A 24,268-nucleotide genomic window follows, 5' to 3' on the forward strand; every position below is an offset into this window, starting at 1 on the left:
CTAATAAGGAAGCTGACTTATAAAAGAGAATCCTAAGGAAATTTCAGAAGTCCCAGAGCACCAACATCTTGTGCACCCTGACATCTTGACCCTGGTGGATCTTCTTTTTCAGATTCCACCAGAATAGAGCGGTAGAGGACTATGCCATTCCGCTTTGCCATCCCTCTTAGGTGTTTAGGATTACAGGTCGTTGGATGGATTGCAACTGTAAATTAATCTGTTTTTCAAACTTTTAAGTTGGGCATATGGAAAGAAGATGCTAGAACAACACTATAGGCCCAGGGTTAGCTGCTGTTAAAGAAAAAAGTTACTCATGACACTTGTTAAACAGTAAGCCAGACTTCATTCACGACTATTATGATAGGTATAAGGACTACTGTGATGGGGTTTTGCAGTAGGAGGGAGAGATTGGGCTCAACTCTGAATATAACAAGGAAAAGGGAATTTATAGCCAAGGAGCAGGGTAGGGGTCAGTGGATGAAATATTACTGAGAACAAACACCAGGGGTAGGGTTGGATTCTGGCTAAACCAACCTAACAGGATTCTTACTGAAGGCAGACATGCTGTCTGACCGTCGCCTGAGGGGGTCAAGGGTAAGAAATTTGGTCAGATATTGAGGGTGATCAGATATCAAGAGTGGGGATTCTGGCTAAAGTGATTTAGCAGAATTCTTGCTAAAATCAGGCCCTTGAGGAATGCCCAAAGGGCAGGCCTGTTTGAAAAAGAACCTAGAGGACCTTGACTAGAGTGTGGTCAAGGGGAGAATCTTTGTCACTGCTCACATGTGGGGGGTTTTCATTACCAAAAGGCAAAGAAAGCAATCAGACTAGATATTTATCTGCCCTGCAAAGGCACGTTTTAATTTTCTCGTTCTTTCCTCGCTTTTTTCTTTCCGTCTCTTTCCCTTTTTAATCCTTTCCCTTTCTTTGAAGTTAGAGCGTACTTGTAATTTACCCTCTTTCTCTCCCTCTTTTCCTCTCTCAGCTGCCAGAGACCCTTAGACTAAGAGACCTGTGTTCTAATTCCAGTGATGCCATGAAACCCCTCTGATTTTGGAGAGCTTCCGCATTTGGGGAAGTAGCTTCCTGGTCTGCAAAAAGACAAGGCTGGATTAATTTACTCAGGCTTTGGCATTCTGATTCTCTGCTCTATGTCTGCCAGAGACATCCACGGATATTACTTTGCACAATTGGTAGTACACAGGCCTAAAAAGATCACTGACCCCAGTCAGTGGTGATTTAAGTCATTGGTCCCAGCTACCTAGATACAGTATGAACATCATACCTGAGACAAGTTCTAATCTTCCAAAGTCCTCTGATTTTGTCCTTTTACGTAACCTGATTCAAACATTCCATCATGTTTTCTGTCATTTACAGACTTTGTGACCATGAGTATAAATAATCTTAGTCTTTTATTAGTCTTAACAATAGCCAAATCTAGTTTTTCAATTGCTCTGTGTCACTTTCAATCTGCCACTAAGTTAGCACCCATGCTTCGGAAGGGCCTCTGAGGCTACCACTGTGGGTCCTGACCTTCGGAGAGGATGTTTCAGAAAGTGCACCTTACTCTATTCTAAACATCACTCAAATTATTTTTGAAATTTCTGTCTTTAATGAAGTCTCAAGGGACCTATGAAAGGTACCTACAGTGTGGCCTTCTTTCAAGTGCACATATCTTATGCTTTCAAGTTCTGAGAGCTGACTTGACCCAACAACTCTTTGTGGGTGGTTATTCAGTGATAGGTATAAGACCAAGTTCTAATCAATTTGCTCATGGCCCCATTGGTCCAAAATCAGCCAGTAATGCACATTGGCCAAAGTGGGGGTTCTTGTTACTGTTCTTTCACAGCCATCTTATGTTTATTTTTTTCATAATAAGTAATGGTATTCGTTTCAAGTAAATGTCTAACTATGATTGATTCTGTAGGCAAAATGCCAGAACACAATGGTTTCTCCTAAAATGGCTGAAAATATGTGCTCATTTAAATTATATAGTTTATAAAACTACTCTTAAAGTGCATGAAGAGGAGGCATGTCTATTTGCAAGGACGCGATGCTCAGTTTCCTGTGCTGGGACAGGAGAGTGTTTATGAGGATGTACTGAGAGGCTCCGTCCATCAAGACCCTCCTTTCTTTACTTTGCCTTAAGAGAAGATGCCTCTGAGTCGCAGGCCCTAGAGTCTGGGTCCTTCGGTTGTCAGCTTACCTGAGGGAGGCAAGAAATGTCTTCCCAACTGTCGCCTTTGTTAGCTTCTCATTGCTTATTTCATGGTTGGTTTGTTTTAAGGAAGATTTTTCCTGAAAACTCTCCCAGCTTTCTCTTTCTTTCTCCTCTACTTCCTCCCCTCCAACTCTGGGCCAAACCCCTGGGCTTTTTTGCAAAGACTACATACTTTCCTAAGTAATTTGATGCCTTCATCTAGGCAACTGGTTTGAGAACTTCCCAATGGGGCCTTTAATTAGAGAACTACAAACGAACGCTTGTGGCCTTAAAGTCATCCTGTCATATTCCATTAGTTTTGTGTGGCCCCAGGTGGGGTCAACTCCTTTCATTTCGTTTCTCAGACACAGTGGGGTTTTTGTAAAATTAATTATATTATGTTACACTGGAGACGTACCTCCAGGTTATTTTCACCACAGGCTTGCCATGGTACTATAGATTTGACAAGGGTCAGGACAGGAATCCTCGTTTCGACAGCTGTTAGTCTAGAATTATTAAGGGGAACAGTAATAGAAGAAAACTTATTGGGCTTCCGTGTAATGCAGAGTTTGCCATCCATTGCACTGTCCCATTAATTTTTATTAAATTGATTGCCTGTATCTGAGGAGAAAGAATATTTTTGTGTCTGTCAACCTCAAAACCATTCACCTTACAGTAAACGCTTCTTTCCTCTTCTCATTTTTCTTTCCAGCTGTCAGCCAAGCTCAACAACCTTCCAACGCTCATTTCCATGAGGCTGGAGTTCTTGAGAATCCTCTGCAGTCACGAGCATTACCTCAATCTGAACCTTTTCTTTATGAGCACGGATACTGCTCCAGCATCTCCCTGTCCCTCCATATCTTCCCAGGTAATCGGCTACTGGAAGAATTATTCAAGCTATTTCATTTAATTAGCTTAGTTTAGTCGTTTATTCCTATATAGGTCGGTCTTCTTAATCAGAAGGCAAATCAAGCTCTTTAAACCAGATCAACTGATCCAGATACACACCCTATGCTCCCTGAAGTTGTACCATCTAACTAATCATTTTCAAGCTAGGTGATTGGTTTCTTCCTAGGCTCAAGGGTCCCTGCTGAGACCAAGTAGGACAAGGAATCTATATGTACTATGAAAATTTAGAAATTTGTAGAAAAGTCACGTATCTTCCTTTGTCTGACATTAGTCATCTTTCCACTTTAGCTTGACAGTCTCCTTTGCTCACTTCCCTTTTCCTAAACCCCAGCACTATAAAATTTATGAAATTGCAGTTTTCTTTATATTGCTTCCAAAATGATCTAATAGTGGTTTTTAACATGGACATTATATCGTTAAACTATCCTAGAACTTTCTGCAGATATTGTTATAGAATGGAATTCAGCACAAGTCCACCTTGAATCACATTCCAGATAATTTAGCTCTTGAAACGCTAAAAATATTTCATTATAAATTAATCAAATAGTTTGTTTTATATAGAGTGTATTTCTAACAAGTCTTGACTAGCCAAGAAAAGTAACATTTGTATTAATATTTAGAGACAAGGCTTTGACTGACGTGGCCAGTCTTTTTTTGCGGAACAATATTTCACTAGTTTCGGTGGGCCCCAAATTCTACAGGATGGTAAGAGGTATTATCCAAATACAGGATTCCAAAGTTAAATAAGTTTGCAAACCCTGTGTTAACAGGTTTCTTTTTAGGACATCATCCAAGAGTTTCTAAGTTGTTAATGTAAATTGTAAACGCCCGAGGGGTGAGGAGGAAGTGGGAGTCATTCCTAAAGTGATGCGACTATGGAAACCTTTTTCCCTCATAGATGTCTCAAGGGACTAGTGTCCTCTAGAAAAACTTTAAGGAAATGCTGTTGTATCGTCACATTACATTTACAGGTAGCTCAGAGCGGCAGGAAAGATTTCTCAATATTAGGTTCTATTTCTGTTGCATATTCCTTGATCCTAGCACAAAGGTGAAGTCTTGTCTTCTTAATTAAAAAACAATCTTAGCCATTCATGCCAGATGACATGATCCAGATGTGAGTTACATGACCGTCTTCTGGAGGAAGATTAGCCCTCAGCTAAGTACTGCCAGTCCTCCTCTTTTTGCTGAGGAAGCCTGGCTCTGAGCTAACATCCGTGCCCATCTTCCTCTAGTTTATACGTGGGACGCCTACCACAGCATGGCTGCCAAGCAGTGCCATGTCCGCACCCGGGATCCGAACCAGCGAACCCCGGGCCGCCGAGAAGCGGAACGTGTGAACTTAACCGCTGCGCCACCGGGCCGGCCCCTGAAGTCTTGTCTTCTTAATTAAAAAACAATCTTAGCCATTCATGCCAGATGACATGATCCAGATGTGAGCTACATGACCGTCTTCGTGTGAACTGGGGAAGATCTGGCTGACAAGGGGCAATTCCAAATATGCTAACTCTGCCCCACGTCCTCTCCCACAGCTCCCTTCCAACGCCCCAGAGAGTTAGCAACCCAGGGGCCAGGCCCAGCCTGCCCAAACCATAAAGGGTTTCCAGAGACACTGTAGATTCTCTTAGGGAAATATAAAGTGTGCCCCCAAGATAAGAGCACAGGAATTTCCTAGGGCTAGTAAACCTGACACTTCCCTGCCTGACGCCACTTCTAGTTCCAGGCCAGCAAAATTCAGAGAATGTGCATAAGCCACACACAGAAGTGTAGCTAAGTACACAGGGGCCTCAGATAAAGGGGGCAGATTGTTATGGAGGCATTTCTGCTCACGGCCACACCATTGGATTCAGTTCCTGTTTCCTTACATTCAAATGTTAGCCTAGGATTGTAATCTTCAACTTTTCATTTGGGGTGGGGAAGGGAGCGGTATTCATTTATGACAGAGCCTGAGTGCTTTATTTTCATCTTTCCCAACTGGCAGCCCTCCATCTGTGGGAATGGGAAAGCCAAGTGAACACTCGATACCTCAGTTTCCTCATCTGTCATGTGGAGATACCAGTGGTACCTGCCTCACTGGGTAGTGCTCACAAAGCCCAGCCGTAGCATGTGCTCAATAAATACTAGCCATCATGATTTTAATTCTAGTTCTTGATACTCATAGAACTGCTCCTTGCATTTCTGTAGAACTCAAGCTCCTGCTCCAGTTTCCAGGACCAGAAGATCGCCAGCATGTTCGATCTGACTCCGGAGTACCGCCAGCAGCACTTTCTCACTGGCCTTCTCTTTACTGAACTGGCTGCTGCCTTGGATGCTGAAGGGGAAGGGTATGTTTCTGACATTTAAAATGGAGTATGAAGCAAAAAAACAAAGATGCTCCTTACTAAAGATTGCAGTCTGACCTCTTGTGCTTGGTGAAATACTCTTTCACTAGTTCCAAAGAGTGGACGCATCTGTGTTTTGAAAAAATGGTACCAACAGGAAGGTGGAAAGGCATGTGGGAAGGAGAGAAAGCATAAAATGGCTTTTTTCAGCCACTTATTCACTGAGAAGAATTTGCCAATGCTAGTAAAGCAGGCTTCCCAGGGATGCTTTGATTAGTAAACTCCTCAGGAACAAAGCAATTTTAACACATGCCCCTGGGTAATAATCTGTGTGCACACAGAGGCAGCAGCAAGATGCCACTTGGCTCAATGCTGACAAAGGAAGTGGGTGCTGATGAGAGGGCAGTTGGACTATGTCCAGGTTGGGTTTCTTGCAAAGAGACCGTCCCAGACTAAGAGAGATGCCACAGGTCCAGGACTTATAAATCCTTTCACCTCTTATAAACCCGATCATCCAGGGGCATGTGGCAGTATCTAGCCTTGAAGTCAACAGACAGGGATGGTGGCAGACTACCCCCTTCTTCTTTCTTTCTCTCCCCATGCTCCATGAGCCATAGGATCAGAAAACCATTGCCTACCTGATTGGACAGAAGGAGACAATGCCTTCCAAAATATTATACATTCCATTCGGCAATTACTGAATGCCCACCATGGGGCAGACACAGTTGAGTGTTGGAGTATATCAGAGATAGTGCATAAAACAGACAAAATGCCCTCCCTCATAGAGCTCACCATTCAGGGACTCAGATCCCAAGATCATTAGGATTGGGAAATAATTTAGGTTCATCCCTTTGGTGTTCAAATTAGGCTTGCAGAATTGAAGGAAGTTGCCCCAAGTTACGTAGCAGAACCAAATCCAGAGTCTGGTCTCCTGAGTCCCTCGCTAGGTCCCACTCTCCACACCACAAATTCTGCCTGCCTGGGGACTATGCCTATAACTCATACAGTCTTTTCTTCCTCTGCTAAAGAAGTTTCTGGAATAAAGTATACTGGTTAATGGCAGCGTTTCTGTATGTTACAGATTTTTGTCTAATTGGAAGTTCTCAGTTCTCTCAAAGTGCTTATAACTTAGTGAAGGAAACAGGACATCCATGCAGGAAACAATTATAGGAGCACATCCGAGTTTGCGTAACTGCACTGACAAATGTACTCTAAGCACTTTGCCCATACTGATCTTGCCTAAGTGAATGCGTGTCTCTGTCACCTAGAAGGGCAGTGTGGAAATCTCATGTTCTTAGCTCTAAGTTCTGCCTCCTTCCAGAAATTCAGGTTCTAAGTGTATCCTTAGAGAGCTTCATTTTCCAAGGCTTCCATTTCGTCTTCTTCTCTCAACCCTAACTAAACTCCTCTCAGTTTTCTCAGCAGAACTTTCTACCCTATAACTAACATAAATTTCCAAAGCAACACCAAGTGCCCTGAGTCATATGCTGAGAAGGAGATTTGAGCACCTAGAAAATTGCCTTCATCTGCAAACACACACTTTTTCTTGATTGTCCTTTAATAGCACTGCTTTAAGTGATGTCTGAAAGTACTCTTTGGTATTTACATTAGCAGTAGTTTCTACTTTCCATTTCCTTCTAGTGAGATGTCTAAGGAAACAGCCCAGACATCTGTTTTGATTTCTTGTTAAAATTGTTCACATAATTTTACTAGCAACAGAGTAGAGTATGTTCAGATGTCATCATGTAATTATGTTCAATCAGATAGATACACTCTTCAAACACACACACCCTTGGTACCTTCTCTACCCCCCAGACGGTAACTAATTAAGAGTGTCATTCCTTTGGCAACGCAATAATCCCTGATTGCTGAGTTGTCAGTTATTCTCCTGGGAAGTCATTAGAAATACTGTCACAGACTTTACCATGTGGGGCTAAAACCTCAGAAAAATCTTATGCTTTAACAATACTTGCTCTGGATCAATACTTCCTTTTCTGCCAAGACAATTTATAGACTCACCAACACCTGCGCATCTGTGGTGCAAGGGCCAGTGGCACACATCTCAGTACCTGGACCCATGCAAGGAACCATGGCTCCAGTTTCTCATGGATCTCCCTAGAACCGCCCTGACCTCGAGGTGTCCACAAATGTCCACATATCATTAAATCCATAGTGTTCTACAAGCATGTGGGAATTATCTAGCATCTTTGTGTTACGCTACCAAATATTTAAAGAATGAATTCCTATCCTAACACACTCTTCCCATAAATACAAGAGGAGATAACACTTCTCAGCTTATTCTGTGTGGCCGGCATTACCGAAAGCAGATAAAGACATCACAAGAAAGCTGCAGACCAATATGAATATAGAAGTAAATATTCTCAACAAAATACTGGCAAACTGAATCCAACGATATACAAAAAGGATTTATCATAGCTAAATAGGATTTATCACAGGAATGCAAGATTGGTTTAACATCTGAAAATCAATTGATGTAATACACTATACAAATAGAATACAAGACGAAACTCGCTTACAGTCATCTCAATAGATGAAGAAAAAGCATTTGACAGAATTCAATACCCCTTCCTGTTAAAAACACTCAGCACATCCTATAGGAATATAAGAGAATTTCCTCAATCTAATAAAGGGCATCTATGAAAAACCCACAGCTAACATCATATTTATTAGTGAAAGACTGAATATTTTCCTTCTAAGATCAGGAACAAGACAAGAATGGCCACTCTTGCTACTTCCTTTTTTTTTTTTGAGGAACATTAGCCCTGAGCTAAAATCTGCCACCAATCCTCCTCTTTTTGCCGAGGAAGACTGGCCCTGAGCTAACATCCGTGCCCATCTTCCTCTACTTTATATGTGGGACGCCTGTCACAGTATGGCTTGCCAAGCAGTGCCACATCTGCACCCAGGACCCAAACCAGCAAACCCCAGGCCGCCGAAGCGGAATGTGCAAACTTAACCACTGCGCCACCAGGTTGGCCCCACTCTTGCTACTTCTATTCAACCCTGTAGTGGAAGTTCTACCCAGGGCAATTAGGTGAGAAAATGAAATGAAAGTCATCCCTATTGGAAAGGAAGAAGTAAAACTCTCTCTATTCACAGATGATATGATTTGTTTATAGAAAATCGTAAGGAACCCAGTAAAAAACTATTAAAGGTAATAAATGAGTGCAGCAAGGGTGCAGGGCACAAAATCAATGTATAAAAATCAATTATATTTCTATACACTTGCAATGAACAATCTGAAATGAAATTATGGAAACAATTCCATTTGAAGTAGCATCAAAAAGAATAAAATTCTTATGAATAAATTTAACAAAATAAGTTCTAGACTTGTACACTGAAAGCTGTAAAACACTTTAGACAGAAACAAAGAGATCTAAATAAATGGAGAGGCATAATGTATTCATGGATCAGAAGATTTAATATTGTTAAGATGGCAATACCCCCTGAATTGATCCACAAGTTCAAGGCAATTCCTCTAAAAATTCCAGCTGGCTTCTTTACAGAAATTGACAAACTCATCCTGAAATTCATGTGGAAATTCAAAAGACCCATTATAGCCAAAACAAACTTGAAAGAGAACAAAATCAGAGGACTCACATTTCCCAGTTTCAAAACTTACTACAAAGCAAAAGTAGTCAAGGCTATGTGGTTCTGACATGAAGATGAATGACATCTATAGTATATTGATCAATGAAATTGAATTAAGAGTCCAGAAATAAATCCTCACATTGATAGTCACTTGGCTTTTGACAAGAGTGGCAAAACAATTCAATGGGGAAAAAAATGTTTTCAAAAAATGATACTGGGATAACTGGATATCCACATTCAGAAGAATGAAGTTGGACCCTATCTCACACCATATATGAAAGTTAACTCAAAATGGATCAAAACCCTAAAAGTAAATGCTAAAACTATAAAACTCAGAAGAAATCATAGGGATAATCTTAATGAAATTGGACTAGGCAATGGTTTCTCAGATCTGACAGCAAAAGTACAAGCAACAAAGAAAAAATAGATATTAGATTTCATTAAAATTACAACTTCTGTGATTTATAGGACATCATCAAGAAAGTGAAAAGACAATATACAGGATGGGAGAAATATTTGCGAATCATAGATCTAATAAGGGATTTGTATCTAGAATATATTTTTTAAATCTTACAACTTAATAATAAAAGGACAAATACCCCAATTTTTTAAAGGGAAAAGGATTAGAATAGACATTTCTCCAAAGAATATATGACCAATAAGCACATGAAAAGATATTCAACATCATTAGCCATTAGGGAAATTCATATCAAAACCAGTTAAGGGCGGCCCCATGGCTGAGTGGTTAAGATTGTGCGCTCTGCTTCAACAGCCCAGGGGTTCACAGGTTTGGATCCTGGGCGTGGACATGGCACCGCTCATCAGGCCATGCTGAGGTGGCTCCCACATAGCACAATCAGATGGACCTACAATTAGAATATACAATAATGTACAGGGGGGCTTTGGGGAGAAGAAGAAGAAAAACTGGTTAAATACCGTCTGTCTTAGTTCCTTTGGACTGTAATAACAAAAGTACCATAGACTGGGTGCTTATAAACAACAGAAATTTATTTGGCACAGTTCTGGTGGCTGGGAAGTTCAAGATCAAAGCACTGGCAGATTCTGTGTCTGGTGAGGACCCACCAGATCATAGATGGCCATCTTCCCTCTGTCTCCTCACATGGCAGAAGGGGGCAAGGGAGCTCTCTGGGGTCTCTTCTATAAGGGCACTAATCTCATTCATGAAGGCTCTTCCCTCATGACCTAATCCCCTCCAAGGCCTCACCTCCAAACACCAGCATTTTGGGGATTAGGTTTCAACCTATGAATTTGGGAAGGACACATTCAGTCCGTCGCACCTTCATACCCACTAGGATTGCTATAATAAAAAAGACTGATAATAACAAGTGTCGACAAAGAGAAAATGGAACCTTCATCCACTGCTGGTGGGAATGTAAAATGGTGTTGCCACTGCTGAAAACAGTTTGGTGGTTCCTCGAAAGGTTAAACATAGAGTTACCATATGATCCAGGAATTCTACTCTGAAGTATCTATGCAAGAGAAATAAAACTTATATGCACATAAATATGTGTACATGAATATTTATAGCAGCAGTCATAATTTTTAATAGGCAAAAATTGGAAACAATCCAAATGTCCACTAATTGATGACTGGATAAATAAAATGTGATATATTCGTACAGTGCAAAATTGTTCAACAATAAAAAGGAATGAAGTACCCATGCTACAAGGTGATGAACTTTAAAACATGCTAACAGCAGCCCCACGACTAGGACACAGGCAATGTCTCTGGATTCTACGCACTTCTACCCTGTTTTGCTTGGTTTTCCTATTGTCACCCATTGTTTAGGAGCATTCTGGTCAATCTCCCTTCACCATAACCTCTAGCTTTCTGTGTTGTGCCAACAGGATCAGCAAAGTGCAAAGGAAAGCTGTCAGTGCCATCCACAGCCTGCTAAGTTCTCACGACCTGGACCCGCGTTGTGTCAAACCAGAGGTGAAGGTCAAAATTGCTGCCCTTTACCTGCCATTGGTTGGCATCATTTTGGATGCTTTGCCGCAGCTCTATGACTTTACAGGTAATGATGCCTTCTGTTTCCTTCTTTGGATTGATGGGGGCCCCTGCCAAATGCCCCACTGGAATAAGGTTTGTCCTTAGCTCTGGGCTGCCACGCCTGTGTGAGTAATTCTCCATGCCAGTGCTCTCCAGACCTGTTTAACACAGGCCCCAATCGGTATTTTCTTAAAGAAGCACATGGCCCTGTGTATGTTTTTTATTTAGAAATTATTTATTTGTTTATTCATTCATTCACTGGTCTGCTGGTATACAATGAACTTTGTAAACCGTACACCACGAAAGATGAAATAATAACAGAATTTCTCTCTTTAGAGATTGCTGCTCTAACGCCTTGAAATAAAAGTGTTCCTTCTCTTTTCTTTTATGAATGGTTAAGCAAAGAGGCAGACTCAGATGAACCTATACAATCGTTCCATGCCAAAAAATATCATGGTGTCTTTCAGGATTAGGAAATTCTGCCATGGCAGATGAATTTTGCCTTTGGCACTAAGGCTGGTTCTAAGGTTGGAAGTCAGCATCTCCCACTTAGCAGCAAGAGGAAGGGATACCTTGTCTGAAAGGGGATGGCGCACCTCCTGAGTTTATTTGCATATTATGGTGTGGATTAGGGGATGTAGACAAATGAAACTACCCGAACCTGAGAAAAACAACCCCATCCGCCTACCTCGCCCCAAAACACACACATGAAAGATTCCGATCGCTTCAGAGTAGTTCTTGCTTTTCCCTCAACTCAAGGGGAGTTCTTAGAAATTACCATGCCACTCTCTTGACTGATGCCGGACGCTGAGGGCTGCTTGCCTGAGCCCAGCATCCTTGCAGGCAGCTATCCTTGGAATCTTGGAACTATCCAGGTTTTCCTGCTTACTCCAAATGCAGAGTTGCATATGTGACTACGTTACCATTGTGGTGACAATTTTTAGCTCATAAAAATGAGCCCCAAAACATAGGCAAGGAAATTAAAGAAGGAAGCTTGGACACAGGGGTGAGTGGGCTGTACAGTGAGATGCACAGAGCTTCCTCCGGTAGTGCCCGACTGGAGGGCAAATTGAGAACAGAGTTGTCTTCAAAATTTAAGGATGCATTTCAGAGCATGGCAGGTGACTTGCAGGCCATATTTAGAATCTTCACCTGGAAGTTTCTAGAAAGTTTCATTCGAAAACCTATGACTTGTTTGTTCCCCAAGCAGGATACCACCTTAGCACACATTCTCCAAAGCTTCCTTGTTGATTAGAAATTTTCCAAATCAACCACTTTGGATCAGAACCTTTCAGCACTTGGTCTTTGAGCCTTTTAAATCTCAGTGGTTTCTTTCCGTATGCAATGAACTTTATGGCCATGATGTAGCTGACAAGTGGGAAGACAGTTAAAGTATTCTATTATTATAGGTAATATTATTACAGTGCATCTATTACATATGGAATCTTTAGATTGATAAACTAATAAGAATATGGTCTTTAAAAAAAGATACAGCTGAATTTAAATTCCAGCCAATTTATTACTATATGTGACCCTTGAAAAATTCCCCAGCCTTCCAGTGACATCTCTTCCCTTTCCTCAACTGTAAAAATGTGTTAACAATGTCTACATTTTAAGGGTGTGATAAAGATGAAATGAGAGATCACCTAAAAAGTATTTAATGCAGCAAATGTTTATATCCGTCCCCCCTTTTCCTATAACCATGACCCTACGCGTATTTAGGGGAAGTAAGAATGCATCCTCAAATTAATCCTGATAATGATATCATTGTATAATTTCTATGTGCTATTCATTTTACCATTTGTTTCAAAATCCGGTTTCCTTAAAAAGCAATGGTAAATTATTATTTTAAAAAATTGAGTTCTCAAAAAAAATTGAGTTCTCTTTTCAGAACTTTGGTAGATAAAAATACTGTTCGCATTCTAATTTTTCTGAGAAATTGAAGGTCCAAATACTTAAAATGTTGACAGGTCTAACAAAATATGAGTTTTTAATTAACCAGTTGCAAATGTTTTAACACACTTTTCTAAGAACTGCTTAAACAAATACTCTTTCTGTGTGTGTAATTGGTGGTATTCTTAAAAACCAACCTTTTAAATGGTGGGTGCTTTTTTGTTTGCATACATCTAGATCTATGTATAAATATAGATATGTCTATATTACATAGATACAATAAACTAACATTCATCCCAAACATTTGAAATTTAATAAATTATTGCTGAATTTGTGATAATAGCTTATTATTCAATAAAGTACCTGTTTAAATCTGTAATTATAGGTTCATTTCTATTTGGTCATTATTTAAAATATATGAATAAATTTTTTAAATATTACAAGTAACAGGAAAGTGTTATGAAAGCTTTGAAAATTTTTATTTTTATAATTTGAAAAATTAGTTTTTGCCTAATCTTGTGCTGGACATTTTGGCTTTTTTATTGGCCGGCCTGCATTTTCCTATGGATGGTAGCAGATAATGCTAAACATTTGTCAGGTTTAAAATTACTGTGCTGACTTAGTGACTAATAAATACCAGTCATACATTGGGTATTGGGTAGGGGACATAGAGAAACACTACCTTTGGCTTGACATCACCAAAGGTTTTTTTTAAGAATTTTTCTAGAGCAGTTTTAAATTCAAAGTAAAATTGAGGGGAAAATACAGAGATTTCCCATATACTTCCTGTCCCTACACGTGCATAGCCTCCCCTATTATCAGCTTCCCCCACCAGAGAAGTACATTTGTTATAGTTGCTGAACCTACACTGACACAATGTAGTCACCCAAAGTCCATAGTTTACTTTAGGGTTCACTCTTGGTGTTGTATATTCTAAGGGTTTGGGCAAATGTATAATATGTATCCATCAGTGTAGTATCATACAGAGTAGTTTCTCTGCCCTAAAATTCCTCAGTTCTCTGCCTCTTGATCCCTTTCTCCCCACTAACCCCTAGCAACTACTGAATTTTTTACTGTCTCTGTAGTTTTCCCTTTTCCAGAATATCATATAGTTGGAATCCTACAGTACGGAGCCTTTTTAGATTGGCTTCTTTCACTTAGTAATATGCATTCAAGTTTCCTTCATGTTTTTTCATGGCTTGATAGCCCATTTCTTTTTAGAACTGAATAATATTCCATTGTCTAGATGTACCACAGTTTATTTATCCATTCATCTACTGAAGGACATCTTGGTTGCTTCCAAGTTTTGGCAGTTATGAATAAAGCTGCTATAGACATCTGTGTGCAGATTTTTCTGTAGACCTAAGTATTCAGCTCCTGTGGGTAAATACCAAGGAGCAAGACTGCTGGATCATATAGTAAGACCAATGATGTTTTTATTGCAGCTGCAGATGCCCGTAGTGGAAAAAATCGCTCCAATGGCTCAGATGAAGAACAAGAAGGGACCAGTGCCATTAACCAGAATGTGGCACTGGCCATAGCTGGGAATAATTTTAATTTGAAGACGAGTGGAACAATGCTATCTTCCTTGGTATGTTGGTGCACATTTCTGTGGTTTATTTTTTGTTTTGTGTCTTTTCCCATCATCTTCTGATGGGCTCATTCTTACATTCGCCCAGAACCCAGCATCATAGAGCAGGCAGTGAGATTTCTGCCTCCTTGCTCGACGCTGGAAGAAATCGTTGTGGGGCTGGCAACTGTGGAGGGAAATGGCACATGAGGCGGCACACAGTCAAACAGAGTCTGGCAACCGCAAATTGAGTTCAGGCAATCTCAGTAGTGCCAAGTTCAAGGCTCAGAAAACCAGGAAAGAGGGGAAAATCTGAGACCACTGCAAAGGAGGTCAAACCAAGTCTCCCTCAGGTGGAAGGCTTGAGCTATGTTTGTTCTCTGTGTTCATCATTCCTACTGTGTCTGCCTCCAGAAAAAGATTGAAGGGGGCCAGTCGCTTGGTAGAGCCCTTCTTAAGCAAAAGACTTCAGCCTTTCTAGGTCCCCAGGGGGCCTAAGCAGAGTTGTTTGTCTCTGTCCTTCTGCACAGACTCTGTGGGCTTAAGGGGGCGTCCTCCAGGAGTACAACCTCAGATTCATCTGAGGTGGATCTGTCTCTGTTCCTCAATGAGCTCTGGCTGTCCCTTTGTCAAGACCGCACTACATCCTCCAGCTTAATTTAACTTGGCATTTCAGTGTAGGGTATAGATCTGCAGAGAACTCAGTTCTCTCCTGGGAAGGCAGCATCTAGACCTAACTCATCTTTACTGGAAGACTTTCTCCTCTTCCCTCCGGCACTTAGTAACCCCCATTCCCCAGCACACCCCCATGCAAGTTGGAGAGCAAGGAGGTAAGAAAGAGAAAAGACACTTGAGATTTGACATCACTCATCCTATAGTTTGATCAGTATTGTGTTTTATGACCTCCTCCCCCTTTCTAGTATCCTTCTTACCAAAGTTAGGGGCTTGAGGCAGGGGGTGTCTTTTCCATGGTTATTTGCCTCTACTGGAGACACTCAGATTCCCAAAGTTCACCCATTGAAGGGGATTCTCTGTGAAGTTATAGTACACCTAAAGATTTCATTTCTCCTCGTCACCCTACTCAGAAAAACCAAAGTTAGAGTAACTTCATAAGCCCTCTCATTCCCATCCAAAAGTAGCAGTCCCCTCCCACACTCACGACTACCTCGCTGCGGTTTCCCCGCTGCATTCCATTGGATATTAGCTGTGCCACGTGAATCAAGGGTGCAGCCACATATTGTTCTTTGGGTTGATTTGATGAGTAACACAAAGTGTGCTCAACCCTCTAAAATGAACACTCATGGCCAAAGAATTAAAGCAAGTAACCCGAGCCCCACGCCCTCCACCCTAGGAAAAGATAAATTGTCGTTAAAGGCCCGTTACAGAGGACTCCGCAAAACTATGGATTTGATTAATTTGTTGAGCAGCTCATGACCCTTATATTAGACTTCGGACTCTGTGACCAAGAAGCTAAATCTTGAACAGTTAGGGTATTTCTGGAACCCAGCCAGGCTAGTCTTGGGCTATAAGTCCAACCCTTCAGTGTCCAGCTCGAAGGAGAAATACTTGGAGATCTTAATTAGCAGCCTGGAAGGGCCTCTGTATCATTGGAGATTGGGGGGGGGGGGCAGGGTCAAGGTCCAGAGTGGACCACCAGACCACACTACTCCTGAGACAGAGGGCGCCTACAGTTACCTGGTGGAAAGCCTGGTTCAAATACTGCTCCAGGCGAGCCCCTTTGCTGAGCAGCCCAGCTCAAAGAACACGGCCTCCCCTGCTCAGGAAAGGGAGAGATCCTGGACATAGTTCCCCAGCTAAGGAAGCAGTACAGTTACTGTGTTCTAAGAGATTAGCACCCCTTAAGCTTTCGGTGTTTCTGCTGCTCAGCTTCTTCCCCCGCGTCCATCTCCCAACCCGCCTCTTTCCAGCCCTACAAGCAGTACAACATGCTGAACGCCGACACCACCCGCAACCTCATGATTTGCTTCCTCTGGATCATGAAAAATGCTGATCAGAGCCTCATTAGGAAGTGGATTGCCGACCTGCCATCGATGCAACTGAATAGGATTTTAGATCTCCTTTTCATCTGTGTCTCATGTTTTGAGTACAAGGTATGTGTGGGGCTGCTCAGCTTTACCCCAGCTCTTATCTCCCAAGTTCAGTCCTGCCTTGTCACTGTTCCCCTGGATTTGGGCAATGGAAGGATCATTAATTTTTCTTATTTCTATATTAAAATCCATAACCTATTTGCATTATAGATATGATAATTCCACAGGGAAAGCATCTCTGCCTTCCACAGAGAGAACCCTATTCCTGTTAACAGGCTTTCAGCCACAGGAACCCCTAGAACAGCGTCTCCGTGTAGCACATGTCCAAACTGGCTGCTGTCATTGTGGGGCATTCTGTTTTGAGGATTCTCTCCATGGGCAGAGATCTCACCAAACTAAATGTCCTTCTGCCTCTCTCCTGTCCAGGGAAAGCAGAGTTCTGACAAAGTGAGTACCCAGGTCCTGCAGAAGTCGAGGGATGTCAAGGCCAGGCTGGAAGAGGCTTTGCTCCGCGGGGAAGGGGCCAGAGGAGAGATGATGCGGCGCTGCCGGACTCCAGGTGTGTGAGATCGGCCCTTCCCTGCTTTCTGCTGGGGAGTTTTGTACCCTTCATGGGAAGGAATGTCCTCCGACATGCTTTGACACCGTCACTTTCTGAAGACATGACGGTAATAGAGACAGACAGGTTCTAGAATGCTGTGCATGATGTATGTCATCATAGCCCTGTGCCTCTAAGGAAAAGCTGCTTTCCTGAGATCGCAGGAACCCTGGAAGTGTCCCCAAATGGTGTCTTCTATGTAAAACTTGTTGGTAAAAGGTCACCTTCAATAATGTGAGTCATAGGATGAGACAGAATGGTGTCTCCCTCAAGGCTGAAGCCTCACTGTGGGACGTGTGACTAGTCTATCTGGAGCAGTCAAGAAACTGGATAGTTCTGGTTCGAAGATCATATCCCCAAATCATTCAGGGCACTGTTAGAATGGAACCAATCCCCCCAATCGTCTCAGAGCATTCCAGTTCTCCAGGGACCCCACCACACCAGGAATGATTTCAAAAAGGCTGCGCTCATCACTGTAGAATAGAGTGAAGCACTCAGCTCCCCTCAGTCTTATTCACTGTGCTCCAAGTCAAACAGAGTGATAGCTCCTTCTATGCAATGGGACTCAACGGCCGGGAACTTGGAGGGAGCTCAGATTTTTCAGTGGTTGTTGGGCACCCTCATTCAACACCCATACTCTCCTTTGCAATAATTCAATGAGAACCCCCGATTTCACCAGAACCCTATGTTCATGAGAAATGCGGTCACCAACACTCCAGAAAGGCAGGGCTTCTTCTAAAGCTCTAGCCTGTCAATCACGGAGCGGGCCAGCTGGGACGTGGTCACGGGCATGTCTCCTACCAGCATCCAGCATGGACTCTAATTAGCCGGAGAAGCAGTGCTGAGTCTCCTCAGTTAGCCTGTTAGGGAACTTCTGGTTATCTTGAAAGGTTTCACGCTAATCAAATTCCTCTCGTGCATTTCTTAACTCCTAGGGAATGACCGATTTCCAGGCCTAAATGAAAATTTGAGATGGAGGAAAGAGCAGACACATTGGCGGCAAGCTAATGAGAAGCTAGATAAGTGAGTAACTCAGCAACTTTGTGCTACTTTTACCTAAAGTCCAAAACTATTTTTCCCAGGCTACTTGTATTACTGAAATAACTACATCCTTCCAAGGGTAAGAAAATGAAACATCATTATCTGTGTAAATTCGGGTCATCCAGGGACCCAGGATAATTAAGGTATAGGGAGTTATGATTTTCAGCTCTGAAACATTTATCACATTGATAAGCATTTAAAGAAAACTAATATTTAGCAATCTCAGAGAGCTTAACCAAAGCTGCTGATGGGGGGCAGGACAGGGTACCACCTCATCATTTCAATCCATATTTCCACTCCAGGAATGTATACAAAGATCTGTATTCAGGGATATTTATGTCAACATTACATAAAATTATTTTTTAAAAATTGGAACATTCTAAATGCTTAAGATTAGGCAAATATGTTATGAAATATTAGGTTGGCATTAAAATGTTTTGAAATCATTTCAATGACATGGGAAATGCTTATGATATAATATTAAGTGAACAAAGGCAGGATAGACACTTGGTTTTAGAGTATAATATTAAATCTCTAACTACATATAGTAAATACATTTTTAAAAGACCAGAAGGAAATTTAACAAAAAATTAACCACGGTTTTCTTTGGAGAATACAAGTAATTGATGTTTTCTTCTTTATACTTTGCTGTATTTACTATAATAGATATGTATTATAATGTATATTATTATCATAAAAAAATTCTAGAGAAGTAAAGAAAAATCCTGCTTGGATTGCAACATATGCTATATACGTATTGCTATATATGCAACAATTTGGATATATGAGGGCTAAAACTAAATTGTTTGAAAAGATAGCACATGTCTGCTATTCCTCTTGGCAGCAGGTAGCCCACTGAATCTTAGGGTTCACTGAACAAAACATTATATGGCTAAAGACAACCCCCCACACACACGGCCAGATGTAAGTAGGGTGACCCCATGGCGTATAAGGCACTCATCATAAGGGGTGGGCGTGGGGCAGATTTGACTAGCACTGTTGTTTTGTAAGTAAATATAAATTACTGTCTTTGTTGTTAACATAAGAATGAATCTTTCTGGTCCACTTATGGGACTTTTGGGAGTCAAATTTATTTTAAAACATGAAGGAGATAAACATTTTTTTTATAGGTATTACTTCGAAAGCCCAGTTGCTGGTCTTATGGATAATGTGTATTTGCTTTGGGTATTTTATTCTTGCTCTAAGTTCCCTGAACTGATTTATAAGATCTTTGGTTCTGGGAGTCTGTAAGTTCTAGTTCAGGCAATGAATCGCCCCCACCTTCAAAAAAACGTTAAAGAAATGCGAATGTAGTGGGGTGCTACCGAACTGCTCAGATGAGAAGGCCGTCCACTCTGTGCGACTGAAAGAGCTGCACAAAGCGTGCTCTGCCTGGGCGTGTACGTCAATGTTTTGGGAAACCGTTCCCTTTGGTTTGCAGAAACAACACAACATGGAGCCTTTCCGTGCAGGCTGACCCGATTCTCTCTAGGTCAGCTCTCAGTCCTGAGCTACACAGGGGCTGCTCACTGTCAGAGCCAAGAGTCACCAATGGAGAGTCTCAAGGGCAATGTTGTTTGCTTTGTTTTTTTTTTAAGAGAAACCATGGTAAAATTGTGACTGCTCGATTTAGCTACTTGGAAAACTTTTTGTAATTATAATAGAAGTATCTGTCACTTTTTTCTTTCAAATCACTTTTCAATTATTTTGGCTCTGTTTCTTTTAGAGCAGCAATTTCAACCTGGGCTGCACGTTAGAAATCACCAGGGGGAGCTTTTTAAAGCATCCAGGGCCCAGATGTACCCCAGACCTATTAATAAAGGGTCTCCAGTGGCGGGACCCAGAAACTGGTATTTGGTCAAACTCCCCAGGTGATTCTGTTATGCAGTCAGATTTGAGAACCACTATTTTAAAGGAGTAGTTAGTAGGCTTTCTAAAAACCAGATTAGTGGTGGTAAGGGTTGCACAACAATAGGATGTACTTAACACCACTGACCTGTACGCTTAAAAATGGCTAAGACAGTAAATTCTATCTTCTGTATATTTTACCACAATAAAAAAACAAGGAAATAAACCAAATTAGGACACTCTAGAGCTGCACTGATCCAGTACAGTAGCCACAGTAGTAATAATAGGGGAAAATACAAACAGGTTTTGAAGACTTAGGACATATAAAAGAATGTAAAATATCTCATTAGTAGTTTTTAGATTGGATTTTGAAGACTCAGTACAAATATAAGAATGTAAACTATCTCAGTAATTTTTATAGTGATTATACCTTGACCATATTTTTTGATATCTCGAGTTAAATAAAATACATAAAAATTAATTTCACCTGTTTCTTTGGTTTTTTTCAGTGAGGCTACTAAAGATAGAAAGAGACATATGTGGCCCCTATTATGTTTTTGTTAGCTAGCATTGCTCCAAATCTAAGCCTACCAGTAAATTAATAAAAAGTAGCTTTTCTATTTCACTTATTTTACACAAATATCAATTGAAGAATGAGAAAAAACGTAGAGCATCTTGGGACCAGAGAAGCTATCCTAAGCGTGAAAACATTTAAAATACAGGGAAGTATTTATTCTGAGCCCTCAGTGGTATGTGAGCAGCGATCATGCCCACATTCTTGGGTGAAGGGAACCCAAGAACAGCTAAGTGGTGAGCCTGGGCCAAAACTTTGAGCTCTCAGCACGATGCCCCAACCTCTGTGCTAGCATTTGGGCCACTGGGACATCTTGGGAAAGTCAGTTCTTCACATTTCCCTTTCCTGGCAACTAAATTTAGATGATATAAAATATCCATTTCCAGCTTCCCTTGGATTTTATGAAAATGGAGGAACTGGTGCATGAAATGATCTGATGCCTTAAAATGATACCTAATAGAGAAGTAGCACCAGACAATTTCGCATTCCCTAGTGGGTAATAATCGGTAGCGTCCAGCAGGATGTTAGGAGGCCTGCCCCACAGGAACGCAACCTTGCTTCCCATTGGAAAAGGAAAAAAGGCCCACACTTGACTGTGCAACCCCAAGGCAGTCTTCAGGGAGTCAACAGACTGACTGTTCTCTGACCCAGTTCTGGAACATCACCCTTTCCTAATCCAGCAGCATCACTATTTGCCAAATTCACGTCCCACGGAGTCTCCCTCCCTCCAGCTTGTTGCAGAAGCTTCCCTTGGCTCAGATCTAGAGATAGTTCTCATGCATGAAATTCAGGAATGGCCCTGAGGCTTTACACAGCCATCTGATTGGCTAGCCTAATTGTAACCAATAATTGCTTTTCTACCCATTTTGTTATTTTTATAATTGTCATCACTATTCATAATAATGGGGATGAGGATGGCCTGGAGACTTTACCTAGAAAATCTTTTAGCCAGATACTAATCATAAAAAGGCCCCTGCACTCCTTAGTTACCTGTAGCCAGCTGCTTTGTATTCACTTCAAGATTGACTATTCAGACGATTCCTTTATGCCTTTTTTGTAGAGTGCCATCATTGGGGTATGGCTAGGTTTGGCATGCACTTTACTTTGACCTCTTTTTTTTGTTTCTTAGAACAAAGGCAGAATTAGATCAAGAAGCCTTAATCAGTGGCAATCTGGCCACGGAAGCAAATTTAATCATCCTGGATATGCAGGAAAACATAATCCAGGTGAGGACAACAAACACCTGATCTGTTCAACGTGAATATGTTTATTGGAATTTAATAAAGAATTCTTTATAGAAACTTGTAAAAGAAAGAAACGTGATCCCAAAATGACTTCTTTTAAAAAATGAAGTTGGGCAGTTTACTGTTTACAGTAGTGTCTACCTTACAAATTCCAGAGATACCGAACATTCTTCCGGCTTCTTGGACGTGCTGTTCTCTTGGAAAGAGTCAGCTGCTTGACAAGCTGACCGTCGTAGTTAAATCTGCCTGAGTGTGTACCACATTTATGATGTGGATGGTGGGCTGATAGTTCAGGATCTAGAATAGGGATGGTAGCTGGGGTTTTTTGATGGGTCAACTCTTTAGAATTACGGTTGATGTCTTGTATGGGAGCTAGGATTGTGACTGGACTACGTAAAAAAGAGTGTGTCTGTTTTGGACAGAAATTAGTAGGGGAAAGTCATTTGTACCATGAATTTGCCATCCCTGTTTTAGAAAAGCACAATTCCACTGTGAACTTTGCAGTAATCCAATTCACCATACTAATTTCATCTTCTAAGTGAATGTTTCCAGAAATTCCCTAGGTGATAATAGGTTTTTAATTAACCTGAAAAATGAGTCCTTTCATGTTTCCAATGAGAAATCATTTATTAGAGTAGATCTGGTATTGCTTTTTAGGTCTAGAAGAAGAAATATTTTTGAAACACAGTGGAACCTTAGATATCCGACTTTTAAGTTGTCTAAAGTCAAAGTAATTACTGTACAAAAATAAAGACAAAAAAGTCTGTGGTATCTTTGATAAGTTAAATATGTGGCATCACATTGATTTATCTTTATACAACACTGCTTTGAGTGCTATGTACTTAACACCCTGAAAATGTATTTGCAGTTTTCCAAGAAAGCTGACATTTATTTGTCATTATTTCTGGTGGTGTTAATCTTGCTGTCTCTGATAAATAAGCTTCTATTTAGAAACATCACTGCCACCAAGCAGCCCCTCTTGGACTGGGAAGCCCACAATTGTGTATTGAAGCCCACAAGGGAAGCTGTGCCTTCTATACAAAGAAAGAACATTCTGCCCAGAATGGGGGAAGGTGTGCCTTATAAGTTAGTTTAGCAGCACGGAATAGGCATAAATCTCAAATCAATGGGGAGTTTTGGACTAAAGTCATCCGGAAATGGGTCCTCAGCTCTCATAGTTGGATGATATGTGTGGTGGCTTATCAATCCCTTAAGATCTTAGACCAAGAGAGATGGGACATCAGCATCACTGTGCCAATTGTCGAAAGTGTCTACTTGGGTCTTCACCTCTCAGTTCCCTGGCACAGCATAGGGAATCAATGATGCTGTTCTTCCATTCCTCCAGGCAACCTCGGCTCTGGACTGTAAAGACAGCCTGCTGGGAGGTGTTCTAAGGGTCCTGGTGAATTCTCTGAGCTGTGATCAGAGCACCACCTACCTGACTCATTGCTTTGCGACACTCCGTGCTCTCATCGCCAAGGTAAACATGGGATGCTTGTTTTCTTACTCTTAATTAAGGGTTAAGATCCTCGTCTAGGTTCACATTTCTCTCTCCAAATGCACCAAAACTTGTAGAGAACTGTATTAAGTGACATCGTGATCGGGGCCAGCCTGGAGGCACAGCGGTTTAGTGTGCACGTTCCATTTCGGGGGCCCGGGGTTCACTGGTTCGGATCCTGGGTACAGACATGGCACTACGTGGCAAGCCATGCTGTGGTAGGTGTCCCACATATAAAGTAGAGGAAGATGGGCACGGATGTTAGCTCAGGGCCAGTCTTCCTCAGAAAAAAGAGGAGGATTGGCAGATGTTAGCTTAGGGCTAATCTTCCTCAGGAAAAAAAAAAAGTGACATCGTGGTCAAAGTCTTAAGTATCCCTGGGAGGAAAGTACACGCATTGCTCTTCTGTGCGAACTCACCGTGGAGAGGAAAAACAGTGGCTCTCACACTTGAAAGGTGGGCTGAACTATAGAAATTTGGAATGGCCACTCACTGGAGACATGAGAGCAAAAATCAATTGAGCAACTTTGCCTTTCACCGTTTTTCTTTCATATCTCATCTGAGTGAGATTAAAGTCCTACACAACTCCCTCTAGTAAGCCTTACAAAATGTCATGTCGTAAAATGCCAGAAGGTTTAGAAATGAATTTCTCGTAGCCTGAAGAATATAGATTTTCCTCAGATAAAATGGTCTCATGCAGATTACTGTCTCCCCCTTTGTTAAACATCTCAGTTGGTGCCTTCTACATGGGATCTTCACGCCGAGAAAGTGGAATTCTTCCGCTCTCCCCTATCAGGATCACTTTCTCTTTCTTACTCACCAGTAATTTCCAGGGAACCCAGTAAACTCAGAATAATTCCTTCAGAGTTGTGACTTTGTCGGTGAATGCAACCTGGCTAACA

The 24,268-nt window shown here is 41.4% G+C and overlaps 1 protein-coding gene across 3 annotated transcripts in view; it reads left to right on the plus strand.

The window, feature by feature from the left end:
* DOCK8 (dedicator of cytokinesis 8) overlaps positions 1-24,268 on the plus strand; it is a 206,393-nt gene that overhangs the window by 150,536 nt on the left and 31,589 nt on the right. For all 3 annotated transcript variants that reach the window (XM_070590602.1, XM_070590603.1, XM_070590604.1), the window contains 9 exons: positions 2,913-3,068; positions 5,291-5,430; positions 10,908-11,077; positions 14,391-14,536; positions 16,444-16,626; positions 16,990-17,122; positions 18,097-18,184; positions 21,754-21,850; positions 23,214-23,348. In XM_070590602.1, coding sequence (XP_070446703.1) covers positions 2,913-3,068; positions 5,291-5,430; positions 10,908-11,077; positions 14,391-14,536; positions 16,444-16,626; positions 16,990-17,122; positions 18,097-18,184; positions 21,754-21,850; positions 23,214-23,348 — 1,248 coding nt within the window. The remainder of the gene's footprint in view (positions 1-2,912; positions 3,069-5,290; positions 5,431-10,907; positions 11,078-14,390; positions 14,537-16,443; positions 16,627-16,989; positions 17,123-18,096; positions 18,185-21,753; positions 21,851-23,213; positions 23,349-24,268) is intronic.

This window comes from Equus przewalskii, chromosome 22, assembly GCF_037783145.1.
Source record: "Equus przewalskii isolate Varuska chromosome 22, EquPr2, whole genome shotgun sequence".
In the NCBI taxonomy this organism is placed as follows: Eukaryota; Metazoa; Chordata; class Mammalia; order Perissodactyla; family Equidae; genus Equus; species Equus przewalskii.